General features: G+C 41.8%; 1 protein-coding gene across 5 annotated transcripts in view; it reads left to right on the top strand.

The window, feature by feature from the left end:
• The window catches only part of TENM2 (teneurin transmembrane protein 2), a 1449326-nt gene that overhangs the window by 1394126 nt on the left and 32156 nt on the right, over nt 1–23044 (top strand). For all 5 annotated transcript variants that reach the window (XM_074604292.1, XM_074604293.1, XM_074604291.1 and 2 more), the window contains 7 exons: nt 786–932; nt 12286–12496; nt 17074–17193; nt 18686–18947; nt 19687–19954; nt 21102–21245; nt 22776–23025. In XM_074604292.1, the coding sequence (XP_074460393.1) occupies nt 786–932; nt 12286–12496; nt 17074–17193; nt 18686–18947; nt 19687–19954; nt 21102–21245; nt 22776–23025 (1402 nt within the window). The remainder of the gene's footprint in view (nt 1–785; nt 933–12285; nt 12497–17073; nt 17194–18685; nt 18948–19686; nt 19955–21101; nt 21246–22775; nt 23026–23044) is intronic.

The raw sequence follows: 23044 nt of genomic DNA, 5'->3' as shown, positions 1-23044 counted from the left end.
AGTTACAGTATTGCCTCCTGAGACTCATTTAGTTTCAGGAGAAAGCGGTGGAGTTCTATTATCTATGGACACTTTATTAGAATATGCAAGCACCCTAGCAAATTAATATTTTTGTTCCTAATTCAGCTCTTGCTATACAATAGGTCACATCGTATCCGTAGTCCACTCAAAACATACAGCTTTTGTGGGATATCTCTTCTAACGTATCTTTCAGAAAGCATGAAATGCTACATCATAATACAAGTAAACTTAGGGAAGTAAACTTAGTGTTAAATAAGTAGGTCTGCTAAAGTGACTGTTGAAGACGGAAAATATTTTCAAAGCTATTTATAGAAACTTTGTGTTTAGAGAAGCTTTGGAGAATTATGCAGCACACTGTAAAAGGGACTCTGAACATTGACATGCTTGTTGCAGAAGCCATTCTCCTTCATACAGGTGTATGCACATACAGCGGGAAAAATAAGAGGCTGTGATCTTCTGTCAGCACACTCTTATTTCTGTCTACTGCCTTTAACTCAAGATCTCAACCTTTACAGGGTTCTTAAAACATACTGTGGCTGATGGTAGGACTCCTCCTCTTTTGGCTTGAGTTAAATCCCCGTTTCTCTGAGGCATCCCCTTTCTTTACCCTCCCTCTCATCCCAGGGCCGTGGCTCTGGGCCAGGAGAGCGTTTGTCCCGCCAGCAGGAACGAGCCTTTTTGTCTGCACAGTAATATTGTCAGAAGTCTGAGTGGCAGTGTGAATGAGTGTGGCTTGTACTTACCTTCTCCATTTCTTCAACCAGATGGCTGCCCTGATTTGTGCAATGGCAACGGGAGATGCACGCTGGGTCAGAACAGCTGGCAGTGTGTCTGCCAGACCGGCTGGAGGGGGCCTGGATGCAACGTTGCCATGGAAACCGCCTGTGCCGATAACAAGGATAATGAGGGAGGTGAGCAAAAAGTCTTTCAATTCCCAGTCCTGAAAGAACAGAGGGTTATACACGCTTTCTTCGAGAGTCATTTTCCTTCAGAAAGACTTAGGCTGTCATTGTTGTCAAGTGGTGGTGGTGTTACATTTCTTTTGAAACCATTGAGGCTGGGCGAGCTGTGGCCTTGTGGAGAGATGTGGTGACCCACAACGCCTGCCTTGGGAGCGGGCAGGCAGACTCGGTCCCACCCCACATCCCACTGAAGCCCGCGGTGGAGAGCATGGCTCAGCGGACCAGAACTTTTTCCTGTGGGCTCTTGGCGCGTGTGACTTGCCAAAGAACTTACTGCGCCTGTGTGCACAAGCATAGCGGCTGATTGAGGAGGATATTTAGCAACGTTTTTCCTGCTCTGCGCTAGAGGACAGGGTCACGCTCTCGTGTACACAACCTGTGTAAGTGGCTGTAGCTTGCTGTCGTATCGCACAGTTCACGTGCCAGGCTGAGTGAGGTGCACTGAACAGTCATATGCGGTAAGGTTTTGACCTCCCGGTTCAGTTTTCTCACTGCTTTATCAGGCGTATCCCTATTAAATATAGGATGTGTGTTCTGTGTTTACCTTCAAAGATGGCTTTAGTTTATGTCATTTTATAGAGCCTTCCATGGTGGATTAGGCTATGCTGGGCTGAAAGCATTTCTGGGAAGTTGTGCCATCTAAATAAGATTGCTTCATCTATCTCCTTCATTTGAAGAAGCTTTCTTATACCTTCCATTACAGTAAGGTCATGTAGATCCTTTTTCACATGCTTCTGCTCTTCATTAAAAGTCATCAAACATCAGACACGGCTTTCTTCCTTGAGACTCGTTCACTTTTCTTTGGCCAATAATTAATCTAAAGAGCACATCTGTTGTTTGTTGATGAATAAATGTTTTACTCATGGTATTTCCTAAAACTGCAAAGAAGCATTTGGTTTATTTGAAAGGCTGCTTCTAGGGTAAAACTGTCATTAAAATCAGTGCTTTAATTTTATATAAAATTTCAGGGTGTAGAAATTGTCTGTAAGTCCCAAACTGAGGAATAGGTGTATTTGATTTTGATTACGTGATATTAACCACATCTGAATATCATCTGCTAGTTTTAAGCTGTAAATCCTTTGTTAATTCCTTGGTTTTACTGATCCCTGAGATCAGTGCTTAGAGAAATATTTTAGAAGAGATAGAGCTGATTCAATTTCAGAAAACTGGAATTTACTTTATAACTGTTGCTGAATTGTAAAGAGCAGAATCTAATGGCCAAATTACATTAGTTGGCCTTTAACTACACAAAAACCCCCTCTAAACCTGTGTTAAGAGGCAATGTAAGAAACTAAAAGGTGAAGTGCTCAGGTTTGCAGTTTTTACAGGCTTTGAAGGTTATAAAGGAAAATTTGAAAATGGGTGTATCATCAGATTTTCCTCAAAACAAGGCATGAGTTTGGAAAACATTATTCGAAATACTGGAATAGGATGTTCACTTACTTATCCAAGACAATATTCTGCACTTGTAAAACAGACAGACAAACAGGGAAAAAAATGACCAGTGAAACCAGTCACCTGTTCATCCCAATTTAAAATTGCAAAATTCTAAAACTTAATTCCTGGAAGGCCAATGGCAGTTCATTGAAGTCAAAAATACATAGAATAAATATGCCATGCGATGGACATATAATATTAATCAGCATTACCATGCAAGGTGCATAGTTTCTGGTTTACCATAGCGGCACCTGAAAGAAAAAGAAAGACTAAGAGGAGATCTCTTCAGACGTTCTCAACGCTTCCAGGTTGAAGTCCGATTTTCCAAAGGCAGAGCGATTGCTGCCCATTGCTTCTTGTGGAAGTGTAGGTAGTTTGTAAATCTATGGCTGTCCCAAGGTCTAAACAACCTGAGAAGTCCATCTGACCTGCACATTTTCACATGGGGGTTGTGTGATAAAGGCAAGTTTTTCTATAAGGGAGCTGAGGTGATACTCAGCCCCTGTTCAGCTACCTGTTTCTCCACATAATTGCAAGGTCCATTTGAGAAGCCCAAGAGAACAAACCCTTTGACTCAGCCACGCTGTGTTTTGTCCATGGTGCAGGTGGCACAGGCTGAGTTACCCACAGGCTGTGTGGCACCGCAGGACTCTTCTGTCGCTCTCACGCCTTAGTGATTTTTGCTGTTTCAGTTTGATTATATTGTGGCTTTCAGATTTCTTGGAGATGGCACAGGGTCCTTTCCAATATGTGCAGTAAGGACAGAATCATAGAATCATAGAATCTTCATGGTTGGAAAGGACCTTCGAGATCATCGAGTCCAACCATACACACACAAAAAAACCCGCTACAATCTCTGTCACTAGAGCATGCCCTGAAGTGCCAAATCTACACGTTTCTTAAATACCTCTAGGGATGGTGACTCAACCACCGCCCTGGGCAGGCTGTTCAGTGCCTGACCACTCCTTCAGTAAAGTAAGTCTTGCCAATATCTGATCTAAACCTCCCCTGCCGCAGCTTCAGACCATTTCCTCTGGTCCTGTCATTATTCACCTGGGAGAAGAGGCCAACACCCACCTCTCTCCAACCTCCTTTCAGGCAGCTGTAGAGGGCAATGAGGTCTCCCCTCAGCCTCCTCTTCTCCAAGCTAAACATGCCCAGCTCCCTCAGCCTCTCCTCACATGACCTGGCCTCCAGAGCCCTCACCAGCTCGGTAGCTCTCAATTGTCAGTCACAAGAGCTACAACAAAACTCAAAACTGAACATAACATTAATCACTTAATACTTAGTATCTTAAAGTGCAGTTCTGCCTTTGCCTTAAGCTGTGCTACTCTTTATGTGCCTGGTTCACTACCCATCTGGCCAGGAACGCGTCCTGTGACCTGTATGTTCATTAATGCTGGCACAGGGGAGACCTCAGGAGCGTGCAGGAATGGAGAGGAAGGAAGGGATGTGTGCTGTGTGCTTCAAGGTACACCTTAATGTAATTGTGACTGTGTATAGAAAGGAACAGATAAAATTAAGTTTTCTCATTAAACAAAGCTGAAAACTGTACTATGGGAATCAATGTTAAAGATTCAGCTGGTTACCGGAACCTCAAGTTTCACATCAAGCGCAAGATTATTGGAAGTTAAAGCAATCATCTCTCCTCCCAGTCACTCTTTTCTTTTGAAACTTAACCGAGTTTATTTGCAGCACGATGTTGAACTCATTTGCTGCTCCATTAACAGTATTGCTCTGTTAACATAAGCAAGTAGCTCTGGAGTAGTACTGAAGACACAAGCTGTTCTTTCGAAAGACAGTAGGGTAGCTAAAAATACAATTTTTTTGTCTAAATGAGATCCTTGTTTGGACAGCTGAACCTCCTTCCTTTTCCATCCATCTAGTCATGTTTTTAAAATAGAGTTGCTTCAGCGTGTCACTGAACTGCAGCAATCATTTTCTGTCTTCCATTGTTCCCCGTGCAGCAACAGTTTTAACATATTTTGGTGCTCTTTCACTGTTCAGCCATTCTTATTGCAATTGTATCTCACAATCAGATTCAAAGGCCTTGGGCCAAGTCTTCATTTCATGGATGTCAAGAAGAGCATTGCCACTGACTCCAAAGGGATTCCCATTTTTCCTGTTTTGTCTTATTATCTGCCACAATGCAAACTCCATACCATAGTTCAAAAAGAGAAAAATGAAAGATTATACTTAATATTTTCTTTCCATTTTAGATGAATGCCCTTTAGTTCCTTTATTCCTAGAAGAGGCAGATGTGTCCCTGTCTTGTCGAGACTTAGGAATCTTCATTTCAAATGAGACGTCGGTGTGTATTACTCACATAAATAAAAGAGGATTCCAGAGCAGAGAGAGGAGAGAGCGTCCAGAGCTGTTTTCTCCTCTTAGAGCTGTTCAGGTGGGGCCGTGCCTGACCCCGGCTAGCACTGGCACGTTCACCTCTAGTTCTCCTTACCGTCACAAGCCAAATCTAGATATGGGCTTAACTGGGTCTTCGGTATGAACCTCTCTAGGGTGGCTGTGGTGCATAGGCCACTCTGCTGAAAAAGCTTGAAAGTCTCTTATTTAATTATTTGTTTGTCTATTTATTTCTCTCTCTCTCTCTATTTATTTATTTATTTTTAAGGAGGAAGCCTAACTGAGAGGTAAAGGTTTTCTGGCATTGACTCACTTTCAAGATCTTTTTTAATTGGAAAATGCTTCTGTTTTCCAAAACATGTTTGGATTACATAATTTACTCACTGCGGACACTTCTAAATCTAATCCCTTTCTTTAATCACTCCCTCAGTAGTCTAATAGTTATTAGGCATCTTTGGGAGGGATTAGAAATAGCTTTATTTTAAGACCTATAATTGTGATTACAATGTATAATCCCCCCAATAGACATGTATAACTCATTTTATTCACCATGGATTTATTTTAGGAAATTAAGGGATTAGAAATGGTATTTTCAGGAATGAGAGAAGGTACGTTACTTTATAAGTTCATATTTCTTTTGACATATTGCATAAGGAAATGGCTACAGTGGCTAGTTATACTCATCTTTTTACAGTAAATATTTTATAATAATTTGCTTGTTACTAAATTGGAAAATGTTTTTATTACCTTGGAACAGTCTTCATAAATTGTGTATGTTTAACTAGATTTCACCTTAGACCTTACAGACCTCCAAGTAAAATGGACAACGTAATGCATAGCAAAAATCGTATTTCTTCTCTAAAGAATAGTTTCACTAGATGTTGGATGCAGCTGATGCCAGGAGCTCATATTGGAGGGGCCTTTGTCCTGAGCTCAGTGGGGTAATTTGGGGGAGATATTTAAGAACTCTGGCCTCTGCAGAAGCAGCCCTGTCAGGAGCCCCCTATCACCCACTGGGGTTGCTCCTTCTAGGCTTTTCTTTTCCTTCTTTCTCTCTTCTCCCACCTTTTGAATCCTTTCAAATTTACTTTCTCATGTTTTTATAGTTTTTATCAACAGTACAGTTAAGCGATGTAATCTCAGAGAAAGAAGAACAGAAAAGAACCAAAATTTTGGTCAGTTGGTTTGTTTCAGATTTGATCAGGAGGCAGAGGGCAGGTACATGCGGGTTAAAAGAAAAAAAGAAAAGCTTAAATGCAATCATTGCTTACATCACTTCACAGATCACTTTTTTCCTCAAAATGTGATTGTGTGTGGAGGGAAAGGAAGCAACCTGTAGCAGTATAGAATACTAAGCTAAATAGAATGAGGAATCCCGTGTTTGTTATGCAAAGTGGGACATTATTTTTAAAATACGTTTTAATTTATTTCCAGTTGGCTTTTCACAGAGAGTGGTGCATATCTCAGAAGGCAAATTTTGCCCTTCAGTTTGTTACTATATAGCTGTAACCTCACCAAGAAATACAGTTGGCAGCAATTCTGTTTGGCACAATACATTAAAGATAATGAATGAGAGAAAGCCAGCTATCTGCTCCGGTATGAATTCTCTTCAACACATGAGAAAAATACATTTCTAGAGAAGTTCACTGTCAGGACAGTGCACTTGACTGATTGAAAGGCTGTTTATTTGAGTTGTCTTAGAAAACTCATCTCTGAAATTAGACTGAAAGAAAATAGAAAGAAAAGAGAAGTGTCTTCCTGCAATAAACATTTAGAAAAAAATTGCTTTTAGAAAATTACAAATCCAGAGACTTGATAATGCATCAGGCTCGTGACATTTAAGATAATACAAGTATTTCACAGCACAAAAGCAAATCATGTAATTTAGCTTGCCTCAACAAGCATTGCCTCAGCAGGGGTCTCTAATTCAGCACAGACAAAAGATTTTATGAAGTTCTCAATATAAATACCCAGAATACTCTCGGCGCAGAAAATACCTTCCCAGAGCCTGTACAATAGTCAGTTTTAGAACATTAAATGTAATGAGTAGTTGAAATCTATTGTGGATGGGAGCCAGAGTGAGTTATGTAGGCTCGAGTATAAAATCTGCATCAAAACTAGACATTATGTAAGTTTGACAAGAGCTAATGAGCGTGCGTCTATGTGATTTTGTTAAAACTTCATGTCAGCCTCTAATCGCCTTTACGCACATTAGCCAGCTTATCCTTACACTGTCCCTCACGGGACGTGTTACTACAATAACACGCTCTTACAACCCATGGAGAAGAGAAAGCAAGAAATTCACCGACTGCAAATTCGTGGTTTGAAAAGCCACTGGTTGCTGCACGGGTATCCGTGTGCACACTGGAACTAAATGAGCACGGTCGTGTTTAAGATTGTTTTCATCTTGGAGGCCTCGTGGTCATCTCTGCTCTAAGCGATGTGAGATTTGAAGTCGGGGCATCAGTAATCCACCAGTACTCACAGGGTGTGAAGGACCACCGCGCGCTCGGTGCGTAGCTGGAGCTACACCTGCAGTGGCTTCTTCCAGCTGGTGCTCGTAGCTGAGGGTCTTCCTGCCTACCAGAGCCCTGGGCAGCACACGGATCCCCGGTGGGCAAGTGAAGTGGGGCTCTTGCTCTACCCATGTCATATTCCAGGGTACTTCAAAACCTTAGTAAGGAGCTTTGTGGGTATTCGTAGGCACGCCCAGCTTACACAGAAGCCAGGTTTATTCTGCTTTACCACAATTTGGGATTTACAGTCCAGCTTTCCCTCAAAGTTAACTTTATGGTTCTGAAGATACTGTTGTGCTCACAGTTTGTTACAAAAGCCAGTGGTATAATCCTGACAGTTTACGGAGAGGCTTTCCAGTTTGGCTAACTGAGGAACAGGGCTGGAACAGGACAAGAAGCGTTTCCTTTCTTGTTAGCGCCGGGAACTTCTGCGGAATTATTTTGAATGATGTATGCCAACGTAGCTAACAGTAATCAGATCAAGCTACAAACGTGAAAATTTGGGTTAAATATTAGCTAAAACTTCCTGGTAATAAGATGTACTGGGCTGTGGAATAGCCTGGCTGTGGAAACAGTTCTGCATGCAATTTTAGAGCTCAATTAAAATATTTCTGTGTTGGCAGAGAGAAGGCCTACGCTTTTGATAATCTGATAGAGCATCTCTAATTCTTTCACCTTGGGTATATTAATACTACACATAATTAAAATCGGATCATGATAAATTAACTAATTTGCCCTTAGAGTGATCAAAGGCCCTTTTGCCCTCAGGGCTCGTAGTAGCTGCTGTTCCCCCCCCCTCCCCCTCACCTCCATTTTAATCATCAGTCTGAAATGTTTATTGGAAAAAGAAAAATTTCCAGGAATTACGGTCTGAAAGTCACCAGCTCCTGAAGCTAGTGAAGTGTAAGGATGCCCTCTACTGAGCGTGGGCTCAGAAGTTTTGTTTTGGAAACAAAATTGTCCCCTGCTGGGTACAGAAAGCGTTTTCTCGAGCGCCTGGATGTCAGGTCAAAGTTGACTCGTTCTAACGTGCATCATGAATTGAACCTGAAGCACAACCTTCAAGTATTTGAAGAAGAGTGGAAATTAAAGATAATTTATGTGTAGTAATTTAAAAAAAAAAACAAACGCAAACCAATGGCTCAAGCATCAACTTTCCAAAGAAAGGTGTAGCACAATTCTGGAATCCAGTCACCTTGCACGTAGGGAGAAGTATATTCAGTGGTAAAGGAAAACTGATTATGAGAGGTTCTAAATGGGTTAGCAGTAAAACATACCACTATTTCTACTGAGTGCTTTTTAGGCCTTGTAATCATGTTCAAGGGGAACACGGTAATAATGCCATCTTAAAATATGGCGTACACAAGTAGATCATTTTACTTACATGCAATACTTTACAATTTTCTTTTTGCTGTATAGTTAAGTTTGCCAAAAAGCTTGTGGAACAGTTTATGGAAGGTCAAGAAATGTGTATCCATTAGCAGAAATGAAGCATTCAAGAGGAACACCATGTCACTTGATTTGGTTTTGAAAAGAATTGGGAATTCAGAAGAACCGCAAACCGCAATGGAGAGCTAGTCCTGTGCTGCCAGTTTAAATCAGTTCCACGTTTGCTAGTTCTTTCTTCGCAGTTAAGGCCAAGTCAGGACTTCTTTTGGTCTCAAATCGTTGGAGGAGGTTCAGCGCCATCTGAAGTCCCTCCACCGCCTCCTCCCCTCAGCGTACAGAGTCTCAGAGAGCTGCGAACTGGCTGCTTGAAACTCAGATGTGTGTGCTATGAAAAGCAGCAGTATCTTGGTGAAGCTAATGGTGGGGGTTTTGTCATTGAATTAACCATATAAATAATTCAGTGTGCCTGAGGAAATCTGGAAGACAAGCTCTGAAATATATATTAAAAAACAAAGTACTGAATTCTAATTAAAACTCGTGCTTATGGCAGAGTTTTCTCTTACAGAAGGTACGTTTTTCTAGCCCTTGTTTTAATCAACTGAGTCTAATGCAACTAATTGATTCTGTAACAATTGACTTCATATGCCGTGTTACAATATGGCTGGAGAAAGGGGCTGAGAGAAACCTCGTGAAGTGCAAGGTCCTGCACCGGGGGAGGAACAACCGCAGGCACAAATGTGTGCTGGGAAACACTTTTTTATCGTGAGGGTGACGGAGCGCTGGAGCAGGTTGTGGAGTCTCCACCCTTGGAGATATTCAAAAGCTGTCTGGGCATGGTCCTGGGCTTTTGGTAGCCTTGCTCGAGCAGGGGGCTTGGACCAGATGACCTCCAGAGGGCCTTGCCAGCCTCAGCCATTCTGTGATAGTCCATCCGGATAGCAAATTAGGCAAACGCGTACTAGAAACAAATATATTCTGACAGTAATCAATACTCCTTCGTACATAGAGTCGGAGATTTCAGAGCAACTAGGTAAATTAATAGCAGCAATGCAACTGTAGCAAGAAGGTAAATAATAGCAGCGATGCAGCTACGAGTGCAAACGGTATTGCGGTGTATAAGCCTGTGACAGCAAACAGCAGTGCTCAGGTTCTGGCTGCGTGTGCTGAACAGATCCATACCTCAGTTCTGCTGTTGCAACAAGCTGGATCAACTAGTTTGCATATGGTAAAAATATCTTAATTCCTGAATCCTGCCATCTGGGAATAAATTAGTGTGGGGAAATATAGCCATATATTATAAGTAATAGTCTTCCAAACAAGTAAATCGTGTATATTTATGTTAAGGTGTATGCCTGTCTTTTCTAAATATTCTTGTAAGCATCTCTGAAAGTATGCAAGTCTGAATTCACATAACCGCACAAAAACCTTCCTACATGAAAGGAATCGTACACGGGTTTCTCCCTGGTATTGAGTTGGAGATGTTTCTGGCCTCCCAGGTCCTGAACTGGCAATTCAGAGCAGTTTGATTGCCTGCTTGATTGTTTGTGAGATAACGGTGAGATTGGCAGTGACAGGGTAATTTACTGAAGATTGCGATGTCAGACTATATCCAAGGGGGCTTGCGAGCATAAAGCTGTGATTCGCATGACTGACAGGATGCTGACGGATTGATATGCCAATTGAAAGTTCGTGGTGTCATCAGGAGGGTTTGGTCACAGCATCCCATAATCTGCTGCATGATGAGGTCGTTACAGACGTGACATACCCTCACCCCTAATAACAGGTATAGCACAAATACGGCGCAGCTTGAACAGGTAAATGTAAATTTGTCAAAGGGGAGTAATTTCTATCCTGTGTTTTGCTTCTGTTATTTCTAATGTGTTGATAGGATTCTCCTGACTGGTGGTCATCGGAGTAAAAGGACTGAGCGGACTAAGCAGTGGGCGGCTTTATGTTCATAGCTGTAGAGGTGTCACAAACCAAGAAAGAACGCAGAATGCTGAGAAGAAGTTCTCGGCGCTTAATAGGAAAACTGCCTTGAGTTATAATCTGAAGCTAAAATTGTCCATACAATGATGACATAAACTGGGTGGAAAATGGACTCCAGTAAAAAACAAAATTCCTGCTGCCGCATTGGAAAGGATTTCAAGATCAATGGAGCTCTTAATGTGAATGGGCAACAGCCCTTAACGCAATGTATGGCTCTGCCAACGAGGTAGTTCGTCTGACATAAATTTCCTTAGAGGGCTGAATGAAACATTGTCAGCATACCTTGGCAATTTTGTTCTCAAAACAGAAACAGTCATTTCAGGCACACACAATCCGTTGGAAATACAAGGCTAATCGTAAAATAGGAAAGCTTTCTATAGGCTTAGGTTTCGGTTTGGGTTGGGTTTTCTCTTGTTTTTGTTGTCGTCTTTCCAGTTACTGTGGGGTAACGGTGTAGGGTACTGCCGGTCTGTTGTGCATGTGAAAAACTTGAAAATACATGAGTCGTGATCTTGCTCTGAGGTGCTTTTGTCAGCCGACCTACTGGAATGTTCTCTCTTGTGTGTGATGCTCCGTATGTGCCCAGGCCATATTCGTATTCAAAAATCTGATTAATATGCCTTCGGGAGTCTCTGAAAGTTTACAGACCTAAGTAGATTGCAGACTGAACGCCTGATTCTGCCCAGAGTAGATGAAAAAATGTTTCTAACTTGTTAGAGGTTATAATATTTTGAAGTAAATGGTTATTAATTTCTAAATTACAGTAAAACTCCATTGAGAGAACGTATGTCACTTACATGATGAGAGCAAAGGAAAGGATGATGCTAGAAGTTGTTACTCTATGTGCTAAAAGTATTCAGTTGTGATTTATCTAAGTATACAGATCAGTCTCACCATTGAGGATTCCTTTTTAATTTCTGGTATTTAAATTCTATTTAAAAAAAAAAAAAAACAACTTAAGAAACACTCTTGATGGACAACCTAATATGTAATATGACAACTGAACCCACCAGCTTTGTGAGTGATCCATCCTTAACCAAGCATGACAACAAGTTTGGATTCAGATATTTATGGGAGGTGGGAGTTCCAGCAGCATTTCCCTATTAATTGCCAAAATGGGTACAATGTAGTTTTTATTTTACTTAGGTAATGACAACTTATTCTGTCACCCCCATCTCCTTCTCTCGTATCCCCAGGACAAATGAAACTCTTACAGCTCAGCAAGGAAATGTAAAGACTTTGTAAAACAGTTGAAAAGATTTTGGGGAAAAAAAAAACAACTGCAAAACAAACAGAAAACCTAAGCCAAAAATTCTGTACTCCTTCCACTATTCCTTCTTCCTGATTTCAGCCCTTAACAGATTTCTTTGGGATTGATTCTCATCTAAAACAGGTGTAAATTAATTGTGGCAGTAATGGTGTTTAAGCGGTGTACTTGAGAAGGTCTCATCCTCGTTGCATTATTGGTTCACTTGCCAGTTTTATGGCGTAGAGCTGTTACGAAGAATAAGCATTAACATTTTTTCCCCAGGGCCTTAAGACGTCCGTTGGATATTATTGCTTGATAGCACTGTGCAGCCGGCTGAGTCTCGATGATTCTTACCTTTCAGATGGCTTGGTTGACTGCCTAGACCCAGACTGCTGCCTCCAGTCTACTTGTCAAAATAGCCTGCTGTGCCGGGGTTCTCGTGATCCTCTTGACATCATACAACAGAGCCATTCTGGTTCCCCAGCTGTGAAGTCATTCTATGATCGAATCAAGCTCTTAGTGGGGAAGGACAGCACTCATATCATCCCAGGAGAAAATCCCTTCAACAGCAGGTAGCGGCTATAAATATGACGCTGTGTCTGTGCAGTTGCATTGTATGGGAAGATTTCTCTCAGAGACTTTATTCATGTTTTAACATGAGATGCTGCTTTCAGGTGCTTCACGTGTCTCCGTCTCAGGCATCGTTCCCATACAGCACTCTGCTGTAATGTATGATGTGACCTTTATTTTATAACACTGAGGTTTAATAGCATTTTAACATAACCTAGAAGAGGTTCCTCCCACTGAGCAGGAGCTTCTGAGGTTTATCTTCTATGAAGACTGCGATCTAGAACCAGGGAAAAGACAAACTAGTTTCCAGTTCGAAAAAGATTGCATTTTATTTACTGCCGCTAACCCAAGTTTCAATAATGAAATAACATTTCAAATTATTTTTAAAATACATTAACTTACGGGTTTTTATTGTTTATTCCTTATCTAAAACTGTTTTATTTGCTGTTTTACTTGCATCACCAATACATCTGTCTAGGTTTTCATTTTCTTTTTCTATGTCTGTTCTCCCTGTGATTATTAATTATATATTTACGATTAATCTAAAAGCCAGCACATCATTCATTGATATTTGATGCCATTGGACACTTCCGAGAAGAGCGGTTCTATTTATCAATATTACTCAAATATGTCTTCATGGAACGATGCTAACAAATTGATGAATATGTTAATTATGTTCATATTGCCAAAGTTAAAACTGAAGAAAAGAACTTGATTTGAGATAATGCCCAAAAGATTGGACTTCATTACAAGAAACTGTTTTCAGGCAGGAGTTCACTATAGGCTTACTGGGTGATGTAGAGCAAGTCCCTAGAGATTTGTCTGTAAGATGAGGATCATAATGTTTCTGGATACACCAGGCAGGTCCTCATTGCATTCATTCCTATGATGCTCAAATAGCACGATAATTGCTATATCCTATCTGAAAAGCCCTGTTCTATAAAATACACGCTTTAGTCTAGTCTATAAAATACTCTATGCATATACACACATGGAGTTGTTTGGAAAAATGGAAGAGAATTGCTCTGTTTTCATCTAAATTTGTTGTGATTTTTTTTTTTTCTCATCAGTTCTGTAAAAAGAAAACGGGGGAAATCTTGCCGTTTTCTGCAATGTTGCATGAAAAGGAAAACAAGACGAGAGAAGCTTACTAATTCATGAGGCTGAATAATTGGTCCGAAAAGGAATACAGGCTACAGCATAAAAAGCATAGAGTCCCGGGGGTGGTTGGTACGTGCTGCTCTGTATATGGTACAGTCAGCAAAGTTTCCTGGAGTGAAAACAAGGAAACAGTTTCCTGTTATATATTGTATGCTAACCAGTGCTGGAGCTGTTGCCTCATTAAGCCCCCCGGAATGAAAATTAGTGTATTCCCTCTATCTGTATTTCACTACCATCTGATAATGTTTAGTTGTGTTATTAACATGATCCAACACTTTATTCCTAGATCTTGATGTATCTTAAAAAAGCAGGTGATTGTCATTCCAACTTTCTAGACAAGTATAGTGATAACGCAGACATTCTTGCGCCATCCAAGGAATTTTAGAAATTATATTAGAAATAACCAAGTTGTTTACGGATGGATATGGGTTGGAGTCTTCAAAACAGTCTAAGAATTAGAGCTCTAGACTAAGTGGGAGCTGGGCACTTCAGTCCTGAGGCTCCTTTGAAACACTCTCATTTCAAATTTTAGATTTTTATTTAAAAAATATGTTTTCTAAGGTTCCTCGTGGCAGGAGTCTTAGTTCTGTTTTATTCAGCTGACGTGTGTTGCGTATTTCAACGTATCTTTGCAAGTGACGTATTAATGACATTTTAAAATTGGCCTTAGCCTCTAAGTTGTGAAGGTGCTGTTGAGAATTCTGCAGCCCAGCTGTTAATTTTGGTACCAATTTTAGGCAAATCTAATGTCTAGTGTCAAATTGAAAGCTTTAAAAATAAAGTTTTTGACTTTTTAAAAGTGTCGCAGGGTTAGACTCCAAGTTTCGTGTGTACTGAACCTGCCGTAGTCTCAAGAAGTAGCTACCATGAAAGATCATGGCTTCTTTCTTTTCTTAGCTCAACATCTTATTCCATTGAAAAAGATGAAAAAATGGGACAAAATAGTGGTTATGACTTTTTTCCAGTAGTGGACCTGGAGGGTCAAGAAATAGTTGCAAGTTCTAAAAGAAAAGTAACAGAAATAGCTCATTTTCATTAATTAGTTTGTTTTTTATGTACTATTGAAGAAAATACCTTGTTTGGAATAAAAATATGAGGAAGTAGTTGTTAAATAGCCATTATAATACAGTTAGAAATTAACATCACAGCACCTTGTACATTTCAGAGAGTTAACAGAAAAGACCTGAAAACAACCCCTGATATTACCAATGAAAATCGATGTTCTCTGATGCGTACATCACTTTAGAAAGGCAAGCCCTAGGGGATAATGCAAGCGTTACAGCTGTCCCAGAATTCAACTGCATTTTGTCAGCGTTGGGCAAAACACAGCTCACTTTAATCCCCTGTCCTACAGCTGGGGCTGTAGGCACCGCGGTGTCGGGATGCCGGGACTGTAGGCACCGCGGGACTGTAGGCACCGCGGTGTCGGGATGCCGGGACTGTAGGCACCGCGGTGTCGGGATGCCGGGACTGTAGGCACCACGGGACTGTAGGCACCGCGGTGTCGGGATGCCGGGACTGTAGGCACCGCGGGACTGTAGACACCGTGGCGTCGGGATGCCGGGACTGTAGGCACCGCGGGACTGTAGGCACCGCGGTGTCAGGATGCCGGGACTGTAGGCACCACGGGACTGTAGGCACCGCGGTGTCGGGATGCCGGGACTGTAGGCACCGCAGTGTCGGGATGCCGGGACTGTAGGCACCACGGGACTGTAGGCACCACGGGACTGTAGGCACCGCGGTGTCGGGATGCCGGGACTGTAGGCACCGCGGGACTGTAGGCACCGCGGTGTCGGGATGCCGGGACTGTAGGCACCACGGGACTGTAGGCACCACGGGACTGTAGGCACCGCGGTGTCGGGATGCCGGGACTGTAGGCACCGCGGGACTGTAGGCACCGCGGTGTCGGGATGCCGGGACTGTAGGCACCGCGGGACTGTAGGCACCGCGGTGTCGGGATGCCGGGACTGTAGGCACCGCGGTGTCGGGATGCCGGGACTGTAGGCACCGCGGGACTGTAGGCACCGCGGTGTCGGGATGCCGGGACTGTAGGCACCGCGGGACTGTAGGCACCGCGGTGTCGGGATGCCGGGACTGTAGGCACTGCGGTGTTGGGATGCCAGGACTGTAGGACACTGCAGTGTCGGGGTGCCGTGCCTGTTGGTGTGCCCGAAGCCTGCCAAGGTTCGGGGGCAGCTGCAGTCCCACCAGCACAAACTCGGTGTGGAAACGGGGCTTCTTTTCTGCCACTCTCTATAGCTACAGGTGAGAGTTGGAGGATCATGCTGGAAGCATGTAGCGCTGAGATAGAAATCTTTTCACCTCGGACTACAACAAAATGCAATTTTGTGATCCCTGAGGTGTTATGGCTTGCAGCGGGATTTATCTTTCTCCCTCTTTTCCAGGATCACCTTCTCCTTTTTTCACATTTCCAATGTAGAAATGGAAAGTATCTGCAAGGAGCTTCTCCGTTTCCATCTCCCTTGTACCGTGCAGCTGCCCCCACTCACCAGTCTGCTTCTCTCAGGGCAGGGGGAAGGTGGAAGGGGAAGGGACAGGGGATGGAGACTCCTCTCCGGCGGGGAGAGGCGAGGGGCAGGACCAGACGGGCCGTGGCGAGAGGGAGCAGTGGGGTTGCTGCTTCCAGCGCTCAGGAGGCTGAGGAGGCAGCCAGGCAGGCAGCAGTGACTCCTGCCCGCTGTGCACCTAGCAGCAGCAAAGCACTCTTAAATTAAAAGGGCTGACTGTGCCTCTTCCAGGAGTAACCCATCTTCATCTCCTAGAGGTTAAGCAAAGTTGGCTATGAAAACTCTTTATTTTGCCTGTGCGTAAAGCTGGCCTTAGAACCAAGTCCTTTCTCCTGTTGACAAAGTGAAAAGCAAGGGTTACAAATCAGGACCAAATGCGGTGTACAAACATGGGTCACTCCCTAAGATGATGGAATGTGAACCTTAATTTGGGAAATTGGTTATATAATAAAGAGGTATGGCATTACACCATATTTTTCAAGTGTATTAGGCATCCACAGACGCGCTGTTGTACCCAGGGCGACTTTTGGGAAGTGCTCAATCATTGTGTCAGTGGGACGTCAGGGTCATAGTTCTGGCTTGGCCGAATGTGAGGTAGCTTTCTGCTCCGCAAAGCCTCATTAAACAATGAGACGAAGCCTCATTAGACACGGAAGGCACTAACTCCCATTCTGTATACACAGACTTCACTGCACAGATAAGCAGTTTCTTGATTTAAGTATATAAGAGGGGGCTGGGCAATATTGTGGTATCTTCAGTATTGGAAAAATCTTTGGAGGAAATTGGATTTAGAGTAAATGAGGCACAAGTGTTCCGCTGCCCAGTTTATAAACAACGTAACTTTGCTTTTGTAACTAACTTTAGTACCTTTCATTTTCTTTCTTTCTCAGTCTCGTGTCTCTTATAAGAGGCCAAGTGGTGACTACAGATGGAACGCCTCTAGTTGGGGTCAATGTGTCATTTGTCAAGTATCCAAAGTACGGCTATACCATCACTCGGCAGGATGGCACGTGAGTTTGCTTGCTTCATTGAGTACCTATTTTGTATGTAGTATCTTTGCTGATTAACAGATGGTGTGATCTAATGGAACCATGTGGTATCACGCATTGCATTCCTCCCAGGGCAAAGAGCTATTAAGTAAACACAAAAGTAATTTTTCACGTGGCATTTTGAACACTAACTGCAAGTAAATATGAAAAGGCTGACTTCGGATAATAATGTGTTAGTAGGCAGACTCCTTTCAAATAAATTGCTCTGTAACTATGAAAACATTTGTGGACTACAGTAATATCCAGCTGAGACCAGAAATATTTTCTTTTAAAATGCAAGGCAGGCTAACGCTGCTAGAAAAAAATGGTGTCTTTATAGACTAGTATATTTTGTTAAAAGTTCCCTTCTGCCTTTCTTTCCTTTTGAAGATCCACTATCTTTTGAGTTTCTACAGGGTAGAATGTAATCAAAAGATTCTAATTGAATATATTTAGACAATTTCCTGCTGTGCAAAAAAGTGCTTTTTTCCCCCTTGTATTTGATATGCACATAAATTCAGATAAACAAAAATCAATGTGACATGGTTTATCTAGTTTACTGGCTGTGGTAACTAGAGCAGTATATCTGTGACACATGCATTGTAAACATTTGCCCTTTTATCTTGATCTTGCATGCAAACAATTGAATTGAAAAAATTAATATGAGTCAACTGAACTATAGGGAGTATTTCATTTCCACATTTCCTAGGATATTATTTTGTTATCATAAAAATATAATGTTGTTGATTTTGGTGGTTTAATACAGTAAATGGCGAGATGAACTATATTTAGATCTGAACAGATTATTGAAATCGTTGAGTAATTTGTCCCTTTGCCGTGAAACAACTGAATCTACTTCTCTTGTCAGAACAGCCTGGAAGTGTTTTACTCATTTAGGCCAGATTTCAAAATGCCTGCGCAGCGCCACAGTACTGCTGTGGTTATGTAGGGGCTGGGAGTAAATACCTAACCTCTCTGCAAAATGATAGATCAGTTTTCCTGGGGACAGGAATTCTTATCTTATTTGTAGAACACAAACAGCAGAACTTTTCATTATTGTTCTCTTACTGCCGTACGACCCATTCTGTGCTTGATGGACAGCATCTTTTAGGAAAGGGATAATTGAGTGTTCAGCTCAGTATGACCTTGGCTTCTTTGCTGATTTTATATAAAAAGGTGACTTGTAACAATAAATGTTTTGGTTTGTTTGTTGTGTATTTTTAAATTATTTAATGCCAATTTTGTAATATATAGGAACAAGGTTTGTCTGGGTGACTTCAAATCATTGCTTGTCTTGACTGGATTTCTGTTGTCTAATTGCCAGAGGTTCACATTCCATCACTGATCATTTGAAGCACGACACTTAAAAATATACCTGTTGCTATAGGTATACCTACATACCTATTTCATTAGCCGGGAATGCTATTACTGGGATTATTCAGTCTTGTCACTTCTAAAGCCCACATTTTTCTAGGTTTGACTTGGTTGCAAATGGTGGAGCATCCCTAACCTTGCACTTTGAACGGGCCCCATTTATGAGTCAGGAAAGGACAGTATGGTTGCCGTGGAATAACTTCTATGCCATGGACACGCTTGTGATGAAGACAGAGGAGAACTCCATTCCCAGCTGTGATCTAAGTGGTTTTGTCCGTCCCGATCCAGTCATCATTTCATCACCACTTTCAACTTTCTTCAGTGATGCTCCTGGCCGGAATCCCATTGTACCAGAAACCCAGGTAAGAGCAGCGTGGGTGAAAAGGATACAGAAATCGGTGGTCAGATGCTAGCACTGACCTGAGCGTTTACCACAGAGTCACCATTTGTCCCCTGGAATTGCTGTGGCAGATCCCTCCGTAGACTTGCATTCATTCTGACAGATACCAGGTTTCCTGATGAGGTCTGCAGGAGATATCCTAGGTTTGTGTCGCCCAGACACTTTTATCTTTGACTGCCTTGCACCTTCTCATTATCATCAAGTATGTGTCTCCATTTCAGTTGACAGCTTAGGTGTTTCAAGAGAGTTTTGCACAGGCTTGGTGTGTGCTGCTAACCACAGGCTGTTTTCTTGTGTGTTATTTAGGACAAAGAAAAACTCCACTGGTACTAGTGTTTCACTGCTTCATTCAGTTAGTCTTTACTTCATACTAGCTGTGAGTGGAAGTAACGGGAGGTTAGCGGAAGTTAGCAGAAGTTTCTGTGACTATTTCTTATATTCCCCTTGTATATAACTTGCAGTAAAACTACTTGTACTTACTTGCGCTTTTGACAGCAGTGGGCTCTTAAAAAGAAGTGTACGCTGAAGCCAAATAATTATTTGTTCAGAAATGTCAGCTGGATTGCATGACTGCACTGATTTGAGGATAACCATTCCCAGTAGCAGAAAGTCATAAGTTCATAAGAGTATGCAAGGCTATGTTATTCTAAAAAAAAATAACAAAGCACTAATGTAAAATGTTTGATCTTTTCCCTGTTCAGGTTCTTCATGAAGAAATCGAGATCCCTGGCTCTAGCATAAAGCTGAGCTACCTGAGTTCCCGTACTGCTGGATACAAATCCTTACTTAAGATTGCCATGACTCAGTCACTTGTGCCACTGAATCTAATCAAAGTTCATTTGATGGTAGCGGTAGAAGGGCATCTGTTTCAAAAATCGTTTCAGGCATCTCCCAACTTGGCATATACATTTATCTGGGACAAAACAGATGCATATGGTCAGAAGGTTTATGGGTTGTCAGATGCTGTAGGTAAGTCAGCATATACAAGCTCCAAAACTTTCCCAATAACACCTGTAATTCTTAGTGAGAAACCTGCAAAGATTTCTTATGGAAAAGCAAATTTAGACCAAACAGTTCTTGTCTTCCTGACACAATTTATCTTTTTATTATGTTTCTTTTACACATTAAAGATCACATTCAGAGGGTCTAAACCCCATCAACATGCCTGTGTTTCCTGATCGGTAGCTGACTTAGAAGGTTTAGACCAGACAATGGGAAAAACTGGCCACAGGAACTTAGGTGAAACCTAGTCCATCACTATGTTTTTATTTTCTTTCAGTTAACTAATGAACCTCGTGCTGGACTGGCTGGCATCCTTCAGTGCCTTTGGATTTTCATGCATGCTGTTATTATAGCCCCTTGTGGTACAATACATTTGAAATTAAAGTGGTGTTTTTCTAATGCTGCTCAGTCTTGTAGTTGTACAGCTGGTTTTAGTCACTTGGTTCTAGTGGGTGGGAAAAGAAATGATCATAATATTTTTAAGTTTTCATTTTCATTTGAACCTCAGGACAGTTTTGATACAATGCTAAAAGTGAGCATCAGAGCTGTGCCAGTGGGGAAAGAAAAACTTACTTTGAAAATCTTATTTCTTTTCTGTGTTTTCTAAAATCTTCTTTGCTATAGCTTTTCTTTCTTACATTATCGCATAAAGTTTTTCTTTCCTGAGTAATGCTTACAGTGTTTGTGTGCTTAAAAGCACACAAACTTTTCAGTGCCCCTTGGTATACGGTATGTAAAACAAACCAACTAAATAAACGCGGTGAACATCTGGCAAATTAAGAGTTTGGTCTTGTCCGGTTATCTGATAGAATAATTTTATTATATTTTAAAAATTATATTTCTCACTCTCTTCTCACCAAGCCGGTCGCTTCCCAATGCCAGCTATTCAAAGAGAAGCGCTCAGATCCCTGCAGAGTACATGTGAATGAAGTTTCACATTTGTGTCTAGTGAAAGATCTGAATTTAATATTGTAGAATAAAAGAGAGGAATATAATCACTCCGTCATCTTGAGGGGGCTGGGGAACTGGAATGCTGAATGATTTGACTGTGCTCTGGACATTTAATTCAGCGTTTGTTCAGCAAGTGTATTAGATTTTGTTCATTTCATTTCAGTTTCTGTGGGTTTTGAATATGAGACTTGCCCCAGTCTCATTTTATGGGAGAAGAGGACAGCACTGCTGCAAGGATTTGAACTAGATCCTTCAAATTTAGGAGGATGGTCTTTGAATAAACATCACGTCCTTAATGTCAAGAGTGGTGAGTTAGTTAATTCTGTGTATTTTCTGTGTTATATGCAGTTTTGTCTGTGAACACTTTTTATTTGCATTATATTTACCCTTTAAAAATGCAGTTTCTCCACAATCTTTGTTTCATCTTTCTCAGTAAGGTATGGGACATGTTCCAGTTCTCAGAAAATTTTTGTAGAATTTTAATGGATGTTTTACTGTTCCGCACACCATGACTTTCTTAAAGTCCAAATCTTTATCCTCTGTTCTGTTGCTCATTTATTCCCCCATAATGTTTTTTGGTGTTCCTTCCCTGTTTTTCTGATCCTAACCACACCTGTTCCTCTTGTTTGACCTTTTTCCCTCTAATATGAGAGGGAGCTTAAAAGGAGTGTGAATCTGTGATGAGATACGGAGTCTCATTTGTCTTTTTTCTTTTGTCACCCGTTTGTTTTTTTCCTCACTTCTCTTTGTCTTTACATATCCTAAGCTGAGTGTTCCCTGCTCTTCATGTTTTATGAGAGGTTCTCAAGGTTAGCTTAGTTCATTTGATCCCTGTAAAGTGTTTTCTACGGCCTCCCTGCTGATCCCTGCATTAACAAATTGCAAACTATATTGTTGCTCAAGAAACCTATAGTAGTGCTCAGAATAGGCAAGCTCAGGCTATTTGAACACACTGCAAGTGCTGTGCCGCAGATCAAACACTGTTGAGATAGCTATTTGGATAGTGCATGGTACTCGCTGGCGTCACCGGTGGGGAGCCAGTTACTTTACATTAGGATCATACAACTGCATTTCCAAAAGAACAGGAGGCTAAAAGTTTCTGGCCAGACATCTACGATTTTTGGTATGTTGAAAATGGTCACTCTGTCAGAGAATCCGCTCCCTTCTTGGAGCAGGGGTCCGCTCTTTGAACAGGTATTTTGAAAGGAAATCCTGTCTTAAAGGCATTTCTTGAAACCTAATAAAGATCCTTACCACTAGCTTCCCTCTTGCCTTTCATCACTGATCCGTAGCAGCCCTTCTAGGAGTTTAATTTTCTGTGCTGTCCTCTTCTCTGGCATCTCCAGTTCTCATTCTTCATTTTCCATGAAAAAAAGCATGAAAGACTGCAACGTGTAAAGAGAACAATAAGGGCGACACAAAATTCCAAACAAAACTTAACACAGGAAACTGGAGTGAGGGGATTCAGGGACACAAACAAGGATCACGTCCTCTCCACTGTTTGCCTTCTCGCTTCCCAGTCGATAGGACAGTCTAAAGCATTGTGCCGGGCAAGGGGGATGTATGGCAGTGTTTTCTTTCATAATGAATACCAAAGAACTCTGGGTTTAGGTTTGGGCCCGTGGTTGTGTATGTGTGTGGTTTTTAGCAGAGAATCTCCATTACACCTTCATTTTTACCACTGCAAAGCTCTTTCGCTCTTTTTGCACCGTCAAAGAACCAAGTGCCGGAGTCATTGCAGTGTACAGTCCTTCACAGCAGCAGTTGAAAGAGAACTACCTGAACTCCCCTGCAATGAATGACTGTAATAACCGCTTCTTCTCCTCTTCATTATTAGGTATATTGCACAAAGGCAACGGAGAAAATCAGTTTCTAACTCAGCAGCCGGCTGTGATAACCAGCATTATGGGGAATGGGCGCCGAAGAAGCATATCCTGCCCTAGCTGCAATGGTCTGGCAGAAGGAAATAAGCTTTTGGCCCCTGTAGCACTGGCAGTGGGTATTGATGGAAGTCTCTTTGTTGGAGATTTTAATTATATTCGGCGTATCTTCCCGTCCAGGAATGTTACTAGTATATTGGAGCTAAGGTAAGGTGTTAATCTTAGA

This window comes from Larus michahellis, chromosome 11, assembly GCF_964199755.1.
Source record: "Larus michahellis chromosome 11, bLarMic1.1, whole genome shotgun sequence".
Taxonomy (NCBI): Eukaryota; Metazoa; Chordata; class Aves; order Charadriiformes; family Laridae; genus Larus; species Larus michahellis.
This window is presented reverse-complemented; position numbering and strand designations above follow the sequence as displayed.